General features: G+C 38.9%; 2 protein-coding genes and 1 non-coding gene across 5 annotated transcripts; 1 reads left to right on the top strand and 2 right to left on the bottom strand.

Moving 5' to 3' along the window:
* Positions 1 to 256: 256 nt before the first annotated feature.
* Positions 257 to 17,415, top strand: LOC137108476 (calcipressin-1-like). Of its 3 annotated transcripts, none has more exons than XM_067493102.1 (5): positions 257 to 617; positions 747 to 911; positions 12,217 to 12,390; positions 12,501 to 12,660; positions 14,736 to 17,415. In XM_067493102.1, exons 2-5 carry the CDS (start codon positions 789 to 791, stop codon positions 14,918 to 14,920), a joined length of 642 nt encoding a protein of 213 aa, XP_067349203.1. In that variant the 5' UTR covers positions 257 to 617; positions 747 to 788; the 3' UTR covers positions 14,921 to 17,415. The 3 variants fall into 3 exon arrangements, with proteins under 3 accessions (XP_067349203.1, XP_067349204.1, XP_067349205.1); XM_067493103.1 differs by having other exon boundaries at positions 258 to 617; positions 762 to 911; XM_067493104.1 differs by lacking the exons at positions 257 to 617; positions 747 to 911 and adding an exon at positions 9,047 to 9,265.
* Positions 17,416 to 18,306: 891 nt separating this feature from the next.
* trnad-guc (transfer RNA aspartic acid (anticodon GUC)) lies at positions 18,307 to 18,378 on the bottom strand. The gene has a single exon. It is a non-coding gene; the product is annotated as a tRNA-Asp (tRNA).
* Positions 18,379 to 19,272: 894 nt separating this feature from the next.
* LOC137108424 (CD59B glycoprotein-like) lies at positions 19,273 to 20,027 on the bottom strand. The gene is made up of 4 exons (XM_067492963.1): positions 19,938 to 20,027; positions 19,754 to 19,820; positions 19,553 to 19,678; positions 19,273 to 19,433 (listed from the first exon to the last, which is right to left on the bottom strand). The coding sequence occupies exons 1-4, from the start codon at positions 19,980 to 19,982 to the stop codon at positions 19,327 to 19,329; spliced, it is 345 nt and encodes a 114-aa protein (XP_067349064.1). The 5' UTR covers positions 19,983 to 20,027; the 3' UTR covers positions 19,273 to 19,326.
* Between the last annotated feature and the right edge of the window lie 2,818 nt (positions 20,028 to 22,845).

Here is a 22,845-nt window from a genome sequence, read left to right as displayed (position 1 = left end):
GTCAAACCACAGTCTTAACATTCCCCACCGTTCAAAAACAATGGACATAAACCTTATTTCTACTTGAAGCTACACATCTTCATTTTTTTACCAATTATATGTTCTACAATTAACCGAAAGTACAAATGTTCAAGTATTTTATTAAGAAAACTATTTATTCTAAATAAATATTAATGTGATGCTGTTGATAACATAAATCACTATTCATTAAAAAAAACTTACAGTAAAACCGGAAGCGCGTTTCAGCTGTTGACGTTACGTCACCTCCTTTATCCTCTGCGCCATGCTAGTAAAAATATTCGAGAGGCTTAGCTTATTCACAGTTAATTAAATAAAATATTGTGTTGTTTCGTTGTAAGACAGTATCCACAGATAAACCGCTATATTCACCCATAACTAACTGAGATAGCAAAGTCACGAAATATCGTGTGCCTCGCTTGTTTTCAGATTCCTGATTAGCAGAACTTGCTAGTTAGCTTAGCCAGCTTAGTGCAGCTTGTAAGCTAAGCTAATAGAGTCAGGAGCAAACTGGGTTACTTGTGTTTGCTGTTTGTTGGAAACGTCATAGACGGAGTTTATCTTCAAAATAGCCTGAGATGACCTTTGCAGTTCTATAGGTACGTATGACAAGACATACACGATTAGTTTACCACGTTAAGCATAACAAAGATATGAATGATGTACATTAGCAAAGTAAGTCATGTTTTTCGAAAAAACATATTTCTGCTTTTGCTAAAACTGTTTAGGCCCTGTGCTTCCAGAAACAGTTTAGATAATCGCTAATCGTGATGCAGCAGGCTGAGAATGGCGGTGAGGAGGAGGCGACAGTAGATGTCCAATTTACCGATTTAGCGAACGCCCTGATTGCCTGCAAAGTTCCGGAGGATCTGTTCAATGAAGGCAGTATGAAGGTAATAACAAACTGTTTCATATCAGTTGTTGTATCTTCAAGGTGACCTACTTGGTTGCAAACGTCGCCTTTCCATTGCGCTGTGTACCGTTTTGTGTATTGGATCAGTACCGAGTTTATGTGTGGTTCCGTTGGCTTTGTATGATATATAAAGTAAAGTTCTGTTAAATATGCAAAATCACTAATGGATCAATGCAAGAAAAGCTGGATGATCTGATCTTTGACAGGTGTTTGATGTTCTACTACTTAGCCACATGCGTCCTGGCTGTCAACATTGCAGAGATGCCACAGTTTAATCCCGGCATAAACCGACTGCGTTTAGTTTTCAATTAAACCACTAGATGGAGTAAAAGTTAAACGAATAGTCCTGCGTCAACGAAATATCTAACTCTGTTATTCAGTTGTGAGACTTTGAGAAATGTACTTTTAGTCTCCAACAGTATCTTTTCCATCCTCCCTGATCTTTAGAAAGCATCATGGTCCAGTCTAGAAACATTAACTGTACACTAAATACACTTATAAATAAAAGGAGACATAATTACATGTTGAAATACTGCATTTATTGCTATCTATGTTTTTTGTAGATTTTATTTATTTTGTCACAAATTGCACCAAGGGCCCATATAAGGTTATTAGAATCAGTTATGTGTTGTAGTAATTAGACCTTTGTCTTGAAGACCTGTTTTTAGTTTTAGAAGCCAGCAGATATCCTTGCTTTGTTTGAGACCCAAAGTTTCAAATCTTTTTTCGGCACACAAAAAAGAGAGCCCCAAAACCTTCATCAGCCCATCACAAGTTTCCACCAGTATTTCATTGACATTAGCTACCAGTCTTAACTGCAATTAAGCAGTAGTCTTTAAAGTAGATGAAGAACAAAGCTTCTTCTTCTTTTCCTTTCGGCTGTTCCCTTTCAGGGGTCTCCACAGCGAATCATCTGCCTCCATCTAACCCTGTCCTCTGCATCCTCTTCTCTCACACCAACTAACTTCATGTCCTCTCTCACTACATCCATAAATCTCCTCTTTGGTCTTCCTCTAGACCTCCTGCCTGGCAGCTCCAACCTCAGCATCCTTCTACCTATATACTCACAGTTTCTCCTCTGAACATGTCCAAACCAGCTCAATCTGGCCTCTCTGACTTTATCTCCAAAACATCTAACATGAGCTGTAACTCTGATGTCCTCATTCCTGATCCTGTCAATCCTCGTCACTCCCAAAGAGAACCTCATCATCTTACGCTCTGCTACCTCCAGCTCTGCCACCTTTCTTTTCTTCAGTGCCACTGTCTCTAAGCCGAACAACATCGCTGGTCTCACCACCGTCTTGTACACCTTTCCTTTCATTCTCGCTGATACTCTTTTATCACACAACACACCTGACACTGTTCTCCACCCGTTCCACCTTCTCCGTTGCTCTGAACCACTGACCTTAACTACTTAAAGTCCTGCACCTTCTTCACCTCTGCTCCCTGTAACCTCACCATTCCACCTAGGTACCTCTCATTGACACACATGTATTCTGTCTTACTGCGGCTAAGCTTCATTCCTCTGTTTTCCAGAGAAGACCTCCATCTCTCTAGATTTTCCTCCACCTGCTCCCTGCATTATATCATCCACAATATCATCCGCAAACGGTAAATGGTCTGCATATATAGCGCTTTTCTACCTATTGGCACTCAAAGCGCTTTACACTGCTTCTTATTTACCCATTCACACTCACAATCACACTTACAATCACACACACCCTCACACACCGATGGGGGAGCTGCTATGCAGCTGGCCAACACTCACCGGGAGCAACTAAGTTGGGGTTCAGTGTCTAGCTCAAGGACACTTCGACATGTGACATGCCGGGGATTGAACCAACAACTGTGAGATTGGTGGACAACCGCTCCATCTTCCTGCGCCACAGTCGCCCTGTCCATGGAGATTCCTGTCTACCCTCATCTGTCAGCCTGTCCATCACCAGAGCAAACAAGAAGTGGCTCAGAGCTGATCCTTGATGCAAACCCACCTCCACCTTGAACTCCTCTGTCACACCTAAACTACACCTCACCACGGTCTTACAGCTCTCATACATGTCCTGCACTACTCCAACATACTTCTCTGCCACTCCAGACTTCCTCATACAATACCACAGCTCCTCTCTCGGCACCCTGTCATACGCTTTCTCTAAATCTACGAAGACACACTGCAGCTCCCTATGACCTTTTCTGTACTTTTCGATCAGCATCTTCAAAGCAAATACTGGATCTGTTGTAATCTTTCTAGGCCTGAAACCATATTGCTGCTCACAAATGCTCACCTCTGCCCTTAGCCTAGCTTCCACTACTCTTTCCCACATCTTCATTGTGTGGCTAGTCAGCTTTATTCCTCTGTAGTTGCCACAGCTCTGCATGTCTCCCTTGTTCTTAAAAATGGGCACCAGTACACTTCTCCCCCAGTCCTCGGGCATCCTCTCACTCTCCAAGATATTGTTAAACAAAGAAGTCAGAAACCCTACTGCCACCTCTCCTAGACACGTCCATACCTCCACAGGTATGTCATCGGGACCAACTGCCTTTCCACTCTTCCTCCTCTTTAACGTCCTCCTCACTTCATTCTTACTAATATTTGCTACTTTCTGCTCCACACCAGTCACCTCTTCTATTCGTTGTTCCCTTTCATTTTCCTCGTTCATCAACTCCTCAAAGTTCTCCTTCCATCTTCCCATCACACTCCTGGCACCTGTCAATACATTTCCATCCTTATCTTTAATCACCCTAACCTGCTGCACATTCTTCCCTTCTCTATCTCTTTGTCTGGCCAACCTGTACAAATCCACCTCCCCCCTAGTGTCCAACCTAACATACAAGTCCTCATATGCTCTTTGTTTGGCCTTTGCCACCTCTACCTTCACCTTACGCTGCATCTCCCTGTACTCCTGTCTACTCTCTTCAGTCCTCTCAGTGTCCCACTTCTTCTCGTTCCACCACCAAGTCTCCTTGTCCACTTTCCTCTTTCTAGATGACACACCAAGTACCCTCCTACCTGTCTCCCTGATCACATTAGCTGTAGTAGTCCAGTCATCTGGGAGCACTTCCTGACCACCCAGAGCCTGTCTCAGCTCCTCCCTGAAAACTACATGACATTCTTCCTTTTTTATCTTACACCACTTCGTCCTCTGCTCTGGCTTTGTCCTCTTCATTTTCCTCACAACCAGAGTCATTTTACACACCACCATCCTGTGCTGTCTGGCTACACTCTCCCATACCAATACTTTACAGTCACTGGTCTCTTTCAGATTACAACATCTACTCAAGATGTAGTCCACCTGAGTATGTCACCCTATGTTCCTGCCTCTTCTGGAAGAAAGTGTTCACTACAGCCATTTCCATCCTCTTTGCAAAGTCTACCACCATCTGTCCTTCTGCTTCCTGTCCTGAAGACCAAATCTGCCCATCACATTCTCAGATGAAGAACAAAGCTCACAATACAAATAATATAGGCATTTGTTTATGTTTATCCGGCCATTTGCTAAAGTATGTTAGCTAAAGTATAAAAGATTATTTGATGATGACACAAGAAGGGACATGCCTTTTTTCTTTACACAGGCCCTTCCCATGTTTGCCAGTGTTAATTAATTAATTGGTTTGAGTAGTCACGTTATATGTAGTGTGTGTGTGTGTGTGTGTGTTTGTGTTAAGGTGCTGACAGCAGAGTAGCATAGAACAATAGTAAGACAGTGGAAAAACAGACTCAGTGGAAAACAGCCAGGCAATGACTGGGACCTGCTGGTATTGCACCTATAATATGGTACATAAAGAATGTAGTTATCTCTTTTACGATTCTATCTTTTCTTGGGTTTTGTAATTTAACCATATAAAATCTTGGATAAAAAGTTTGTTACCATAGTATTTAGTGGTGAGACCCTGTGTAGACTGAAAAAACATCATAAAATACACACCTGTATACAAACACAGCTATTTGCTGATACATGCACATAGGTAATTTACCAGCCACATGCACACAGTGTAAGTGAGATAAGACGGTGGTGTACTATAAGGGTCTGCTGACATTGATGGAAAAGGAAAAACCACAGACGAGAGAGGTAACTGTTTCTTCCTTGATCCTGGTGCTTTTCCACTGACTATCTGCAAGGGTTTTAAGAGTCATGGGATGCATCATATGGTATAATGTTCCAGTTGTTGGCATTAGAAAGTCTTGCATCCCATAGGCATGAGTATACTTCAATGGAATGGTCTTAATGTTGAGTAAGAAGGTCAGGATCATTTCTTACACATAACATGACACATAATCTTATTTGTAATAGACACAAGAAACTGGAACACAGTAACTTTAGACTTGGATTATTGTAGGATCATTCATGTACTTATTCATCTTAGTTTTTGGGTTTTTTGATATTATGATATCATGGTGTCCTTCAACCTTTTATTGAAATCCAAATTTTTGTGCTGAGGAGAAATGGAAAAGTGTTGGATACATACACTAAAAAGTAGGGGTGTCCTGATCAAGTTATTGTTTTAAACAACAGTTATTGTTTTAAACAATCATATATATATATATATATATATATATATATATATATTATATTATATATATATATATATATATATATATATATATATATATATATATATATATATATATATATATATATATATATATATATATATATATATATATACACACACACACACACATATATATATACACACACAAATGACTGTCCCTCCAGCCAAACAAGATTGATTAAACGTCATTGTGTTGTGTAGTGTAGTTTATGTCACTACAGTCAAGAACTTGTGTCTCTCTTTAATGCACATTTTGTTCTCTGGTGACTATTTGTGGAAGTAGGGTGGTGAATGTGAGATTGAGTAAACAAAAATACAGTGTATGTTCATGGAGGAAGGAACAAGTCACAAAGTGCATATATATATATATATATATATATATATATATATATATATATATATATATTTCCATTTTGAATACTTCTCATATGCAATGCACTTTTATTCTGTGGCATACTGCATTGGTATGGAGTTATCATGAAATACAGATAAGGTACAGTCTCTCATTTTGAGTGTTTTCTTTTGCCTAGTGCTGAATGAAATTTTCATGTCTAACCATCAATTACTAGACATTTTGTTCTGGTGTTGTGGGATTACTTTTCCATTCTGAGTGGTTTACAGTCACTTCTCTTTCCACCTTACTCTCCAAACGCAATCCCAATCCAGCATTATTTTTCCTCATGGAGTGGAACATTTAAGAACACTGGCCAGTTGATTGGATGTTGTTCTTGAGCACAGTGAATAAATGTTTGTTACAAAAGCAATGCCAACAAAAGCAATAGAATGATTGTGTATGTTCCGGAGGATTGCTAGTGCCCAGCTTTATTAAATGCATCAAAACACATAGGACAACGCTGTTATCAGTCCAACTAGAGCAGAACGCTGAATAAAATCATTAATAAACCAGCATGGAAGAACAGATTAAGTTCGGGGGAAAAAAACTCTAATACTGGAAACTTAGGCAAGTCCAATGTACTTTTCCAGCAAGATACACTCAGTGGAATTTTTGAATGAGCTCAAGACTGCAAGTTCCCCCTTGTTAAGGAAAGTTTCTCTGAGCATAGTTAAAGCTTGAACATTTGTATATACAACCTTGATTTGTGGATTCTAATCCCAATCTTATAATAATTTGTATTTTTTTTTGTGTGTGTGTGTTAAAAAAATGATCATGTTGGTTCTAAAATCACTTCCTTCTTAGCCCTGTTGGTCAGGTCCTCTGGACAATGCAATGTTATTACGTTAGTTTAGCACTTTCTATTTAGTATTGTCCCTACTAGATTCAAATCTGCTATTGTTATACCTTTTTTGAAGAAACCACATCTTGATCTATAACTCTTAAATAACTGTTCTCTAGTTTCAAACATCTCATTCTTTTTAAACGTGATGCAGGGAGCTGATATCCACTGTTTTTATGTTTACATAATAATGAGCCTTATTATCTGTTTTTAGACTTTACCATTTTACCAGATTGCCCTTATTAAAGTATTGCCATTTGTTAAATCTGGATTTAGGCTATAGTATGTCAGCTCTTATTCTCTTAGATCTTAGGGGAGCCATTGGAAAAATAGATCATTCTATTTTTGTGAAACCACTTGAATGGAGTTTTGTTTTTCCTGAACTGGCACTTGGTTGGCTGAAATCTTAGCTAACAGACACTGTAGTTTTAGTTTTACACAGCTCCTCCAAGCAGGATTTGATGCTCAATGATCTCAAACCTGTCTATCATAATTGGCGTTGCATTTTTTCCATACTGACCCCTGTCTAGTACAAAACTAGCGGGTGTTAATGTTTTTAATGGTGGGTGCATAACCTTCGTCTTTGCTCTGGAAAGAACAGCAACTAAAATTGAGCATCTGACTAGTAACACAACACTTTGTCCATTGTTATGCAGTCAACAATTGTTCTTGTGTACCTGTGTATTTTGTGTGAACTGTGCATGTGCAAACCTGTCTTTGTGTGTCCAAGGCGGGTGTCGTGTGCCTGTCTGTCTAGTGAGGGAATGGAAAAAATGAGAAGATAAAACAGAAACATAAGAATGGAAAAAATGCAGGCGTGATCATATGCTTGCACACACACACTCACACTAATATAGCAACTAGGTTGTGGTCTAGAGGTAATTAGCCTCAACACACATACTCGCACAGTAATGGTTAATATCCTGAGAGCATAATTTTCCCTGTCAGGGAAATTCACCACCATTACACTACTTTATTTTATATTTACCACACACAAAACAGTGTTGTTAGTCATTTTATTGTGCTTTAACACCTGTGCTTTAATGTTTGTCCCCACCCAAGTTTGTGGGGATCAGGATAGATACTGCTGACATCCAAATGCAGCCTAAAAATCTGTCCATGCACACTGCCTGCTGCAATTGCAACTGCACATGTGCCAAATAACAAGACTAGACATTTTAAAGACAACATAACGGGACTGGATTTAGTAAAAAAAAGTACTCCCATACACAGGTGCAAATGTTCATGAATTGGTTTCACAGCCAGCTCTTGTTTTTCAAAGTGCTGGCTCCACATACACCCTCACACTTACAGCTTTCTGCTATAAATACCTCATAAAAGCATGTTATCAAACTGCATACTTTCCATGAGCACCAGCTCATTTCCACCTTTTCTTCCCCTTCTCCCCTCCATCCCACATTCTTCCTACCAGACAGGTTTTTTATGTCCATGCCTTTCCCCTCTTTGTCCGCCAGCTGCTTCTCTCTTGTTCTGTCCCTTTATTTGTCTCTGTCTGCTTCACCAAGGCTGGCATTTGCTTTCCATATCTAGTTCTGTGCACTTAGCAGTCATGTGAGAAGTCTTTAAAATCAAGGGGTAAAAGACTAATTGCGACACATTTTCCATTTAACAAGGGATTTTGTTCCAATATAACAGAAATTAGATTAATGCGTCAGTTTGCTTAGTGGTGATGTCATTAATTTCTTTCCAACACTGGCGTTCTTTCTGTTTGATTAGTCAGCATCAGCTTATAGCTGTCAGTAGAGGAATAGGAAGGAAATAAAGACAGTGCCCCTCCCCCTTTCACAGGCAATTGGCTTGCAGTGAAAGAACGGCTGAATGAGACCAGGAAGAAGAGAGGGAGGGGATTGTAGGTAATGCGTCATCGCCTTGCTGGGGCTCATTTAAGGGGCTGTGGAGCAGCAGGAAAGAGAGATCAAGAGAGAGTGAGCTTACGCGAGACTGAATGAGATTTTTGCTCCCCACACCCGAATCTCTGGAAAATTCCTTCAGCGTGCAGGCTGCTGTACAGCCTACTCACTGAGAGCGACTGATAGAGACAAGAAAAGAACAGCCAGTCACCGTATTTTGTATTTCACTTGAAAGTATTCCAGCGGGTGACTGGATAACCTTGGAATGTGGGTCAGGAGGCTATGTGTTGACTGAGGTGACTCAGTGACCGGAGCGGCGTCCATCTCTAACACCGTGGACTGGTGCGAAAACGGAAGAAAACATAAAACCATTTTACAGCTTTAAACCTGTTTCCTGTTTGGGAGCATCTATTACTTCCTCCTCCTTTGTCATCCTGGGGAAGGCAACACTCCTCCGATCTTCCCAATTCCCCCCTTCCTCTTCATTGTCATCAGCCTCAACGTCTTCACCATCATTGAAGTCAACATCCCGTTGTGCCCTGACCTCAGGAATCAGGTGGAGAAGGTTTAGACTTCCAGGATTGCCCATAATGCACATCAAGGCTACCAAGTGTAACCGCTTCTGCCTGGTTGCTTCAGTGAAAAACCAGGAGGTGTTCAACCATCCAGAGGCACAGGTAAGAGAGTAGTTGATCGGTGGTGCTCCTTTTACAAACCAGGTTGTTTGAAAAAGCAGTAATCACCAGCATTGCTCTGTGTTGTTTTTATGGTTTAGTCCACACAGGTGCTACAAATAGTGATGCTTCAACTTAAAATGTCTTCACTAGTATCCTCCTTTTGTGTGTTTATGAAATGTGGTCTGATTTTCACAAAATTACATGCAATATTTCTAAGCTGATTAAACACTAACAGTCATTATCTTTCATGTATGTGGTAAATGTCTGCACACAGCCTCCTGCAAGCTTTTTTGCCTATTGGTACTCAAAGTGCTTTACATTGCTTCTCATTCACACTCACAATCACACACACTCACAGCGATGGGGGAGCTGCTATGCAGCTGGCCAACATTTACCGGAAGCAACTAAGTTAGGATTCAGTGTCTTGCTCAAGGACACTTCGACATATGACTGGAGGAGCAAGGGATCAAACCATCAGTTGCCGGATTGGTTGACGACCTCTCTATCTCCCGGGCCACTGTAAGCCATGTCTCTAAAAACAGATCTCAGAAGATCTCCGATCAAGAGTTGTTGATGTGCATGTAGCTGGAAAAATTTATAGAAGAATCTCAAAGGTGTTAAATATTTATCAGTCCACAGTCCATAAGTCTATGTTCTCTATAGTTGGAGATGATTTAATACCGTGGCTACTTTCCATCGAACTGGACACTCGACCAAAATCGCTCCAAAGGCACAATGTAGAGTGCTTGATGGGACACTGGAGTTGGTTAACATCTCTGTTCATGAGGTAACCATACGCAAAACATTAAACAGACATGGTGTCAATGACAAGATATCACAGAGAAAGCCATTGCTCTCCAAAAAACACTGCAGCATGTCTGAAATTTGCCAAAGACCACCTTGACAGTCCACAAATGAAACCAAAGTATAATTGTTTGGAAAGAACACAGCACTATGTATAGCATAAACTGCATACCAACATGAAAACATCAACGGTGAAGTAAGATCTGTACACCTGGAGAAGAGCAGAGAAGTGGAGAAGAAAATGAATTCCAAAGTTAATCAAGGAATCCTACAGGATAATGTTTTCTGCAAGCTGAAATTTACTAGACGCTGGGTGATGCAGCAGGACAATGACTGTAATCATCCAGGTAAATATAATACAGAATGGCTTCAGAAAGAAAAGCTACCTTTTGTACTGTCCCAGTCAAGAACCCAGTCCTCAACCGCATAGAGATCTGGGCCTGATATTAACAGTTGCCCACTTGCTCAGGCCAGGTAAACTCAAGGTTTCAGAATGAAGTGTGTCATGCACTTGCATTATTATAATGTTAATTTTAAGGTTAAGTTTGCATCACCTTATACATCATGTACTTGTAAGGCACTGCACACTTAACACTTAACCTAACAATAAAAATAATGCATATTCAGCAAATACAAATGTTTTTATATAAAAAAAATAATGGTCAAGGACTGTATAAGCCCAATTCAAAAAAAGTTGGGACAATGTGTCAAACGTATTGCAAATGTCATCAAGGCACATTTATTTCACAGTAGAAGATAAACAAATTCAGATGTTGAAACTGAAACATTTTACTATTTCATGAAAAATAATAGCTCATTTTGATTTCTTTTAGCCCTTCTACATAATTGTTGCAGGTTACCCATGGTTACCTGCAAGCACTACACCCAGTGCAGGACCTTGATTTGGTGAACAAAGAACAGTCACTGGCAGGGATATCAAAAAAATTGTATAAACAAGAAAAAACATTTTGTCATGGCTCAGTCAGACATTCTCTAGAATTCATATTTGAAAACTGTTTAAGTTTTACATTGTGTTTAATTTTGAAATTTCTTCTAAAATGTTCTTGTTGTTGAGTCATGACAGGTGATAACAAAGGCTGTTTGCGTTAAGCAGATAAAGGGAATAAAAAACAGCAGTTAACAACGGCAGGGAGTTGTTGCTGTGGCTGGGCTGTGCAGACAGAGTCATTAAGTTGGAAACACACTTTAAATCATTATGGCCTTAGTCTAAAGCAGCTCATCATTTTGTCTTGATAATGAGAGACTGCACCAGAGCCACACAATGAGCAGATGGAGTGGTCAGAGTGCAGCTATTAGCTGAAGATTAAGCTTAAAGACAGAAGGCTCATTCAAGGGCTTCACAATTGTTTGTATGTGTGTGTGTAACTGCTTTTTCAATGTATGGTTGTGCTTAAATAATATCCATTATTTACAGAAGTATGTGGACTTCTGACAGATGTTGATGTTGATATGTTGCCTTCTGGAAATGTTTCAGTCTGTAATAATAATTGGTCTCTCTGACACCCACATACATACTCCCGTTCTTAACGCCCCTTACCGTAACTATAATTATCACAACTGATTGTGTCGGCCTGTGCTATGCCTTTGACTTTTTACTCCAAAGCATTCACTTGTCAGAAACTAAGTAGCATGTACATGCACACACACACACACACACACACACACATACATACATTAATTAATACTGTCAAAAACTCACATAGTCCAGTCTCAATATCAAAAAGAAAGGACAACACTTATTATTTTTATTCATAGCAACTTTAAGTTTAAGTGTTTTCATTGCTTCTTCTAACTCTCAGTGTTCAGTATTTTTAGATTATAAGAGAAAGAAGAGCTGAAAGGCACAAAGTGAATGGACCTAAAAAGATGGTTAAAGGTCAACAGCTTTCGGCTTGTCCCTTCAGGGGTCGCCACAGCAGAACGTGTTGATTTGACTTGAGTTTTTACATTGGATGCCCTTCCATTTTTATCCTATTTTATCTGAGCTTGGGACCAGCACCAAAGTGGCTCTTGGTGGCTGGGCGGAGCCAAACGTGCTGGGCTGGGATTCTAACCCGCTGCCTTCTGCATCCCAAACCAATACTTTACCACTGAGCCAACTTTCTTTGTCCCCTCTCTCTTTACAGGCTAGTTTTGAGGCCTTATTCCGTTCATTTGACCCAGAAGTGCAGTTTCAGTACTTCAAGTCTTTCCGCCGAGTCAGGATCAGTTTTAGTGATGCACTGGCTGCAGCTGAGGCGAGACTTCGACTGCATAAGACTGACTTTTGTGGCAAAGAGATGAGACTATACTTTGCCCAGGTAGTGCCTTTTAAAGTTCATTCTGGGCCAGTTTTATTCAAAGCTTTATGATATCTTCTTAATCAAATGACTTTTTTTGCTCACACTTAATGTTTACTTTTATCTTGTAGTCTGTCCACATAGGGAGTCCTCGGCTGGAGCCTCCCAAGCCAGATAAGCAGTTCTTGATCTCCCCTCCTGCTTCCCCTCCAGTTGGCTGGGAACAGTCTAAGGATCCTACACCAGTGATAAACTACGACCTACTGTGTGCCATCTCAAAATTAGGACCAGGTAAATTACATAGTATGGTATCTTATGCTGGGCAGTATCTGACCAATCAGTGACATTCAGCGTTGCAGAGCACAGCTCAGATAGTTCCTGAATTTCAGTAAGTGCCACTGACCAACTAGGGACTTTTGTCAGAGGTTGATATATGGCCTGGAACTACATTAGACCCTGATTCCTCCATTGAAAATGCAGGCAGAAAAACTTAAGTTTCACAAAAGGTCCTGGTCCCAGAGAAAAGTCCATTTAGTGGAAACATGGCTTCTGCCTCCAAGATAACCAGTCCAGACTGCCCAAAATGTTCTATAGTTACACAAATGTCAAAAGCAACAATACAATGATTTTTGTTAATAGTTCAAATAGAAAACCTAAATTGTTCACTTACATTTTCTTGCCATTATGTTTCTTGTATCCCATGACAGATTTTTGTGAAACTAAGATAATGTCAGTGAAATTCAATTCAGTTGGTTCAGCATAGTTATAACACCATCCTATATATATGGAGTTATGTTGTATTAACTCAAAATGAACTGAATTTCAATGGCACCTAGTAATGGAGGAGAGACTTGAATTTTTAATCATGAGTCAGATGAAATTTTGCAGGAATATGAGTTTGAAGGTTTGTATAAAGTAACTAAAAATAGCTTCTTGTTGAGTGGGATTCTTCAGCAGTGACTTTTTAGAATTTTGAAATTAGACCTTCAGTTATGCAATTACCCAAAATGTCTTCTCTCAAGCTGTAAGTAGGTTGGTAACAGGCCTCCAAGTTTACATGTAAAGGCCATTTTCCAAAACATACACTTGCTCTGATTTTCATGCATTAGTTAAACTGATTTGTTAAATATAATGTTTAAATATTCCCTTAAGCAAATGAGACAAAAATATTCATTTTTATGTAGTTGTTGTGGAAAACCTATCCAAATCTAAATATTTGTTTGGCAAAAGTACATATACCTACCACCAGTAACTAGTGTTGACCCCCTTTTATAGCAAGGACTTCAACATTTAACATTTCCACTAACTGTTTATCAGCACTGCACATCAGCTTGGAGGGATTTTAGCCCGTTCCTTCTCACAGAACATCCTCAACACAGGGATGTTGTTTGGCTTCCTGCGTGAACTGCCCGCTTCAGGTCCCTCAGCAGCATATCTATACGATTAAGTTCAGGACTTTGCCATTCCAAAAGATTACATTTCCTCTGCTTTAACTTGCTTTAAACGTTTCTGTATTTTGAAACTTCTGTTGACAACAAGGAATTCATAGCTCCAACAATGATACCAATTCATCCTGGTTCACATGCAACAAGGCAGGTCCGAATAATGATACTGTCACCACTGGGTGTCACAAATGGAATAAGGTTTTTATTCTGGAATGCAGAATTTGATCCTCACCAAATGCTTCTCATTCAAACCAAAAAGTTCTAATTTAATCTAAGTTATCCACAGAACATTCTTCCAACAGCCAACAGTATGGTTTATCCACATGGACTTTTTTGGAGATGTGGCTTCCTGCTCACTGTTTTGTCTTCTCCTGATGGTAGACTAATGAACATTGATATTAGCCACTGCAACAGAGGCTATTAATTTCCTCATTACCCTGGATTTCCTTTTGTCCTGCACCAATACACAGCATGCTCTTGGTGTGATCTGTGTTGGTACAGCTAGAGAGGGCAACACTGGTGGTAATTTTCTCTTCAGAAATCTACTTTGTTAAAGCCATGTCATACCCAGAAAGCGCTGTGCTGTCAAGATCAGAGTCATCGTGAAAACCCACCTTTCTCTTCTGTAAATAAGGCAGGACCTCCCATACTCACTAGATTATCTTATTGATAAAAACTTTAGTTTCCTTTTAATTGAACTGATAATTGTAGAGGTTCCTAAATTATTCTCAAAATATTTAAGATTTGGGTAATTTTCCACAATGAATAAATTAGTCTCATATGTTTGGCGTGGTTTTCTTTGTGTAGTTTAAGGGCTTTAGATCATAAATATGCTGAAAGGGGTCACAAACTTTCAAGCATCACTGGCCCACGTCTGAAAAGTCCTGTATTGTGACTGTACTTCTGTGTTTGAAAAACCAGGAGAGAAGTATGAGCTCCACACTGCCACACCCACCACCCCCAGCGTGGTGGTCCATGTCTGCGAGGACGAGCAAGGCAACAGCTCTGCCCCTGACGACAGCGACCAGGATGACAAGTCCCGCCCCCCTAGGCCCAAGATTATTCAGACACGACGTCCTGACTACACCCCCAAAGTCAAGCAGTGAAAAACGAGAAGGGGTGGGGGGGGAGGGGCATATTCCATCCTTAAGTGATTGGTCAAGAGCTGAACACACTCTCACAGCTCTGAAGGTTTGGGGAACACCCAAGGGTGCTGCAATGTCCTGTACAGGAACATTTCATAAGATGGAGAGAAAAAACATAGTGACAAATGCTTCATTCATGTCCCTTGGGAAAGACAGAATATGCGCTTCCTTATGGAAACTACTGTTCAGTTTAGCCATCAGGTGATATGTAGTGCTTGTGAATTTGAGGTTTGGAGATGGAACTGAACAAAATGTACATGATGTTTTCATTGTAGATGTATACAAAAGGCTTGTGGTAGTGGTTTGCACAAAAACAGATGTACCATAACTAGGTTTGTTTGTGGTGGTCAGGAGCAAACAAAGACCATTAAAGTGATTTGGATGCTTTTCCTACGAAATGAACGTAGCATCAATTAGACAAGTCAAGTTTTTATATTCCTTATAGAGTTTGGAGTTTTATGGACAGACTGAAGAAAGAAACAATGTTTGGCCTGATTTTATTTGAAACATAACTTTGTGACTGTTGGTTTTTTTTTTTTTTTTTTTGCTACGGTGCTACATGTTTCTGTCAGCCAGCTGTAGAAGTTGATGAGCTACATTTTACACACCCCTGACAAGTTCTTCATCAGTTCCACCTTGGTTGTGTGCTTTTTGGCTACTATTAGATGTGTCCTCTTTGCAGCTGTTGTGTGGTGGACAAGTTGTCATGTCAGAGCTTGCCTTACTCACATTTTACAGATTTGGTGTGCACTGCTTGCATTAAAATCTGATTCAGCAATGAGGGATTTGCAGCCACTGCGTTGTTGTAAAGACTTCTAACAGTGTTATTTGTAAATTATGTCAATTTGGAACTTTTTGTCTGTCTGTATTTTGGGTGTTGTTTAGCAAATAATCCGCTATTTGAAATTAAATAAATCTAAAATACAGTAGCTGTTTTATTTTTGAATATAAAGCACATGCCATGCGTTTAACATTGACCGTAGAATTCTGTAGGAAAATAAAATTGCGGGAAAAAAACAAGACTGACAGATTTCTTAGTTCATATTTGGGCAATGCAAGGCTGTGTCTCAGTACAGGGGCCACATTCTTCAAAGACCATATTATTGTAGACTGTAAGGGCCTGTTTTCAAATTAAGTCTTTGAGTTGAGACACAGCTTTAATAATCTGAAGGAAGGCTCTGTGTGTAAATTTCTGGGAAAAAAATACTAGTGAAGCACTGTTCTTCTTGGTGTGTGTTCAGACAGGTGTGTCCAATTTTGAGTCCCCATTAGTGATGGAGCCAACCTGCTGCTCATAAAATGTTGTGGAAACTATTATCTGTTAGTTATGTCAGTCCACAGACCACCAATTGATGTGATGTTATGCTTTTATTTAAGATATGTAAAACAGTGACGAAACTGATATGTTGCAGCAAGACAGACCTCTAAAGGTTTCTTTATGAAATCTCAGTGTTAACATTTGTGTGAGTCTGGGTATTAAATGTATTCTGAAATAGCCATTAGCCCTTATGCTGTATTCTTCAGTCAGTCTGTTGCTTCATTACTTTTCATCTCAGCACTGTGCTAAACTGTGAAGCATAGTTGAAACATGCAACTGTTACTTCAACAAAATCATGTGTAAAATGATTTATACATGTGTAAAATGAATATAGCGGCCTCCTATGTTCAGCTTTACCTTGTATGAAAATGTAGCTTTGATGGCTTATTTTTTCACTTTGTATCATGTTTGCATGGTGCATTTTACTAAGTACTAATTTTGTACTTAGGAATAACGGGTTTTATTCATCGGGATGTGCAGGGTAAAGCCAACCCAAATGTATAAATGCGTCTGACATTACATGAAACTAGTTTCTGATATTTTAAAAAGACAGAAATACACAACTCCAAATACTGTCAAATACTCCAGTGTGGTAAATGAAACTGGAATTGAAACCTGGCTATTTCATATGTTCATAATCACTCACATTAACAGTATCAGTAGAACATGCTAACTCAGTGTGTGATTAAAAAGAAGGAGAAAGTGAAGGTTGTGTGCAGCAACTACTGTATATATTGGGAGTTATAACAAGAAAACCATGATGGTTTAGGGTGCAGGAGTCTGTTTATTTCTTAATATCACATTTAATAATGGTGATTATACTTTAAAGTAATTTATGACATCGTTTGCTTAACAGTTGCTGGAAGCTTGTGTTTTAGTTATACAACTCGGAAAAATTATTGTGTCAAGCTTTCCTTCATTTAGTGGGAAAGGAGAGTGTTTGGGCTTGTGGAGGCAGCAATGTGAAACACATGATGCACTGCCAGCAAGTCCAGCAACTCCTCTGTTTCACATCGACATGTGGAGGTTGCATAAGGCCCTGTCACTTTAGCTACTTTTGTACTACTGCTATTTTTAGTTCATTTAACCCAAAAAAAAAAAAGAGAGTTGCCAATAAATAAAGATTTAACCATCTTAATTTATGTGTCTGTGTAATTTGTTCAGTAGAAACCTGCGTTAGATCATGGTATCAAGTGAATCACTTCATTATAATACCAAGAAATTTCTGCTATCATCTGAATTTACTGCATCGCTGGCTTTTTTTTTTTTTAAATTTTACATTTATTTTTAGTTGAGACATTTTCCCCAAACCTAAATGGGGGTGACACAAAAAGCTATGAACTGCCATCGTGTTATTCTCCATGACTGTCATAAGACAGGGCAGCAGTAACCTCTGTCTGTAAAGACAAGTGGAAAAATGTTAAAGTGCCTGTTTTTTTCAAGTTGTTTCAGAGAAAATTGTGTCTTTCCTGTCCTCCACAAACTATATAGTGAAGCACCAACAGCAGCAGCCTCTGCAATACTTTTTTAAAGTTGGGGAAAAGCTGATTCCCAGGCTGTCTCCCATCCAAGTACTCATCAGCCCCGACGCTGCTTAGTTTCCGAGATCGGGCGTGTTCCGGGTGGTATGTTCGTAAGCTGTTATTTAAACCACTAACATCTCTTAAATATTTTGGGGCAGCTAAATGTAGTGAAGTACAAAGTAGTATGTTTCTACTCGTAATGTAGAAGGTAAAACAGAAAAGAAGGGTTTTCTTTGCCTGCGTTCGGATGTGTGGATGAAAAAGTTGTTATTGTTAAGTCTTCTGTTGTGTGAGAAACAACTAATTGACTTCCTCAAAAATCCTCTATTTGACCTAATTGGGAAAAGGTAAATGTTCGGGTGACTGTGCATGCATTTGTTTAAAGTTCCTCATGACAAGGACGTTTGTCTATTAATTGGAAGCAATGACAGGATTTGGAGTGCGGCCGTATGTTCGCATGGGTCCATGATTTAAGAACTTAGAGACAAACCACAAAAGAAAGTTTACTCCCCGTCGGGGAATCGAACCCCGGTCTTCCGCGTGACAGGCGGAGATACTGTCCACTATACTAACGAGGAAGTACTGTGATCAAGCGAGCACGCATTCAAATTTATATCTTACATAGTAGTAGTAACAATACCTGGTATTCCGAGGAAGTCTCCCATCCAAGTACTAACCAGGTAACCAGTAACCTGCTTAGCTTCCGAGATTGGACGTGCTCAGGGTGGTAGGACCCTAAACGATAACATTATCTACCACCAGCTCTTAAATACTGTATGTCGGAGCCCCAGACTGCCCGACTCTAATATCTAGCAGCTGAATGTAGTAGAGTAACAGAAATGAGTATATTTCCCCTTGTCACGTAGCAGACCAGTATTTTTTAAAAAGGCATAATTTTAGGTTGAGAAAAAAATGCATTTGTTAAACACAATTAATTGCAAAAATACTACAACAGTTAAGCTGTAGTACTTACTTTGTTGTTTTTTGTCTAATTTATTAATTTAAACAATTATGCATTTCAGTTATGCTTATAAGTTTGGTAGTCCTAACCACGGTTTTAAATATGAGTGCGAATGTCAATCTTTAGAAAATTATCAATTAGTGTGGGGTGAAATTAGAGTAAACTATCATTCTAAAGGTTCACACACTTTGAGCAACACTGTCACTTTTACTGTTACTTCACTACAATCCAGAGATAAACACTGCACTTGAATCTGTACATAAATTATGCGGAAAAACTGAAACTTTTTTATTTCTGCAGAAACTGTATTTATGAGGTACATGTGAAATAAAATAGGATTAGAATTATACATTCATGTTATCAACAGCAACATGTTCAATTGTGTTTGATATAATATTATATCTTAGTACTTTTTTAAGGAAAAACTTTTAGAGGACACATGGAGACTGTGAATTTTGATTGATTAAAGAACGTGAAACATCTCAAACAAAAAAACAGCTGAACAAAGAAGCATGCTTGAGGTTTTTATTGTGTTTTCACTGGGTCAGATAAAGTTTTCTGTTTCTTATTTGTTGCAGCTGTCCCAGTTGCAGCAGGTGACCTTCACACCTTGAGTGAGTCCCAGATTGAAACACTCTTTCATGAGGAAACAGGCCTTGTGGAAAGTATTCTCTGCAAAGACAACAGAAATAGTTATTTCTTCTTTTGGTTTCTATCTGTTTATTTGATATTTTTTTCTTATTATTTGTCTTTTGAGGTCATGACAGTGAGCATATGTCCGTAGTACTCACCGAAAGGTGCAGGGTAGGTAATTTTAGCACAGCCGTCCAACTCTGGAGGACAAGTTTCCACAGTCTCTACACAATCTCCACTGTCAGGAGCCTCGCGGACACAGTTGATACACTGCAAGGCCTCACCTATCACGAGAAAACGAAAGTAAGATGTGTAAACATTTAAATGCATCAAAATTCCCTGAGACACTCATTATTTACCATAGGTGACAGCCACCAGGAGCAGGAGAGCAAAAGCAAAGACCTTCATTTTTGTTCGGTCTGTTGTCTGCAGAAGACATTGATGACATGTTACTAACATACAGAGACCAACATTTCATATTTTTCAGTAGTGCTCTGTCCTTCATTATAGTATTTATAGTCATGATCAAATATCAGCACTTACCATCTGAACCTGTGCAATTTGCTGTGTACTTGTCCCGTGCAACATCTCCTCTTTTATAGTGCTTGGTCAGCCTGGCCAGCCTGGCACATCACTGATAAAGATGAGTGCTGTGGGAAAGTGCCCACATTGCAGAACATGCCAGGACAGCTGCAAAGGTTTCTTGCAGAATGTGTTTCATGTAGGCCTCAACTAAAAACGTGTCAACTGAGAACAATTAATGCAACAGTCTTTCTAAAATGCAGCCATAATATGGCCCTGAAGTCTTTTGTGATGATAAAGTCTTTACTGCACAGAGTGGTAATTAACAGTTTGTGAGCGCTTTGGAATTTCCTGTTTGTGCATGAAAAACTAGATCATGGAAACCAAATTAAACACACAACACAAAAACACCAATCATCACTGGTGTAAGCTTCAGTTCACGGATGGATACTTTGACATAGTCCTGTAGAATTTGCTTGTCCAAATCAGAATTCATAGCTCCATCACTGATGGCAAGTTGTCCTGGTCCAGAAGCAGCAAAGCTTTCCTTATTCTTAACCTTATAACACTTATACAAACCTGAGTTGTCAAGATCAGACTTTGCTAGTGAAGAAGAGCCAGAATTGTTTAAATAAGGCAGGACCTCTCAGACTCACACCTGATTGTTATCCTGCTGACTGAAACACCCAACTCTTCTTTCAGGCATCTGATCAGGATGTGACACCTTCCATTAAAGGTTTTGAGGTACAGCCAACTGGAAAGGGTTTCATACCCCAGAGGAGGAGACCCAGTTTGTGATAAAGAAACTTTCTAAGCTGGTCTGGCAACAGCAGGAGGAGGAAAAGTTTTAATTACTTTACTACTTCTATGCATCAAGCCTTGATTTAAAAGTTTACATTAAAACCTATTATTTTATTTTTTACTTTACAGATATATTACTTAGTATATATATTATTATGTGTATAACAGCTACTGCAACAAAAAAACAATTCTGTTCAGGGATTAATAAAGTATCTTTGTATCTATATGAAAAACTGACATGAGGACTGTATGTGAACTAAAACTGCTGTAAAACGATATGGTGAACTAGTAATAAAAAAAATGTGGTGTTAATATTAACTTTTCAGTTGGCACCAGCTTTGTGTTGCGTAACAAATTTACATTTAGATTAGAAAATTGAACGTGTCAGGAGTGTTTTTTTCCCATGGATCAGCCTATGAGCGTGAGTGTGGCTGAGCTCAGCAGATGCGGCCCCCTCCAAAAGTATTGGAATCATAAGGCCGATGAGAAATGAGAAACATGTACTGAATTCCATCTTTTATTTCTCAATATATTTTTTTTAATTTTTGATATATTTCTCTGTAAATGTGTATACCTCTAAATTCATTCTGCTTCAACCATGACTTATACTGTACCATTACTACTAATGACACCTTCTGTGTATTCACTATATTCTGCTTTTTTATCAACACAACTTGTCCTCACCTACTTCAAGTTTAGCAACAGAAAATCCCTCTGAAGGTGTGTTGTGCAAATCATATTGCTGTACAAATATTCAAGACCTTATCAGCTGAAACCCAAGCAGTTTATTCACAATGGTTTTTATTGTTTGCACACATTGATATTACTGTATATTACTATTATAACATATATATAAAGACAAGAGCCATAACATATCAAAAGTAAAGGATAAAAAATAAGCATACAAAAATAAGATCACTCAGTATCAATAAATCAGCCTTAGAAACCAAATCTTGTCCAATAGACAAATATTATTCACTGTCACCATGACAACAATTACAGTACAAAGATCCATAGACTAGAAATGGCTGTAATCGATCAGCAGAGTTAAGAAGAAACTGTGTTACAGAAATGTTATTAACAACTAATATACTTTTTTGAAATAACTGTAAATATTAAAGATACATGCAAAATGTCTGACATGGAGTCCAATTAGAAAGAGACGACAGAATCTAGTTGCACTAAACTTTACCTTAACAGCTCATCCTAGTTATACAATGATGGTAAAAATTTGAATATGTATGTCTTATGTTGAGTTAAATGCACATAGGTAAAGATTACCCTGAAAAGTAAACATAAAAATAAATAACGAATGTTTTCAGGAGAAGAGGACTAGGACTGTGTATGACTTAGAATATTATGATGTTAAAGAAAAAGTTAAGCATTCAATTTCTGAATATTAGAAGATTGACAGAATTCATGTTTTAGTAAAGTTCTAATCCTCTTCAGAATTTATGAATTTCTCATGTATAATTACATTTCTCAAGCCTGCAATCATTTATTACAACTAGGCTGTGTTCAAGTTTGGATGAGGGATCAGTCGCTCCCTTTCTGTCTTCTATTGAAGACGCCTTCAGCCTATTAACATACAGCTTACACACTGTAAAATACAAACACTAAAGTTATGGAGAGCACACCTGGCATTGGTTTAATCTATGGCAGAATGGGCACACTGGCACTTTGATGTCTAATCATATGATCAGTTGGCGGAAACAAATGAGGCATAAGCATGCATGCACACACACAAAACTGTACATACTACTGTTATCAGATTTACCAAAGCTGGAGTTTCTGAATTTTAATCTGATAACCACCCCCCCTCCTCAACTGACAGAATCCCAACAATGAACATTTTAGCTATATACTTTTACCACAGTTGGACATATATACATGTATGCATGCATACACACACACACACACAAAAAGCATGTCAACTGCCATGTTGATGACAAAACCGGGAATAACAGCAAGTATACATTTTGAGATAATATTTTTTTGGCTTGCAGCTTCAGTCAAGCTAAATTTTGAATCGTTTGGCGCTTATCAGTAATGTCATAATAAGAATCACTTTACAACACTAGTACTTACTTACTGCAAGTATTTTGGCCATTGACAAACTCAAAGACAA

This window comes from Channa argus, chromosome 23, assembly GCF_033026475.1.
Source record: "Channa argus isolate prfri chromosome 23, Channa argus male v1.0, whole genome shotgun sequence".
In the NCBI taxonomy this organism is placed as follows: Eukaryota; Metazoa; Chordata; class Actinopteri; order Anabantiformes; family Channidae; genus Channa; species Channa argus.
The sequence above is the reverse complement of the archived record's forward strand: the minus strand, read 5'-3'. Positions and strand labels throughout refer to the sequence as shown.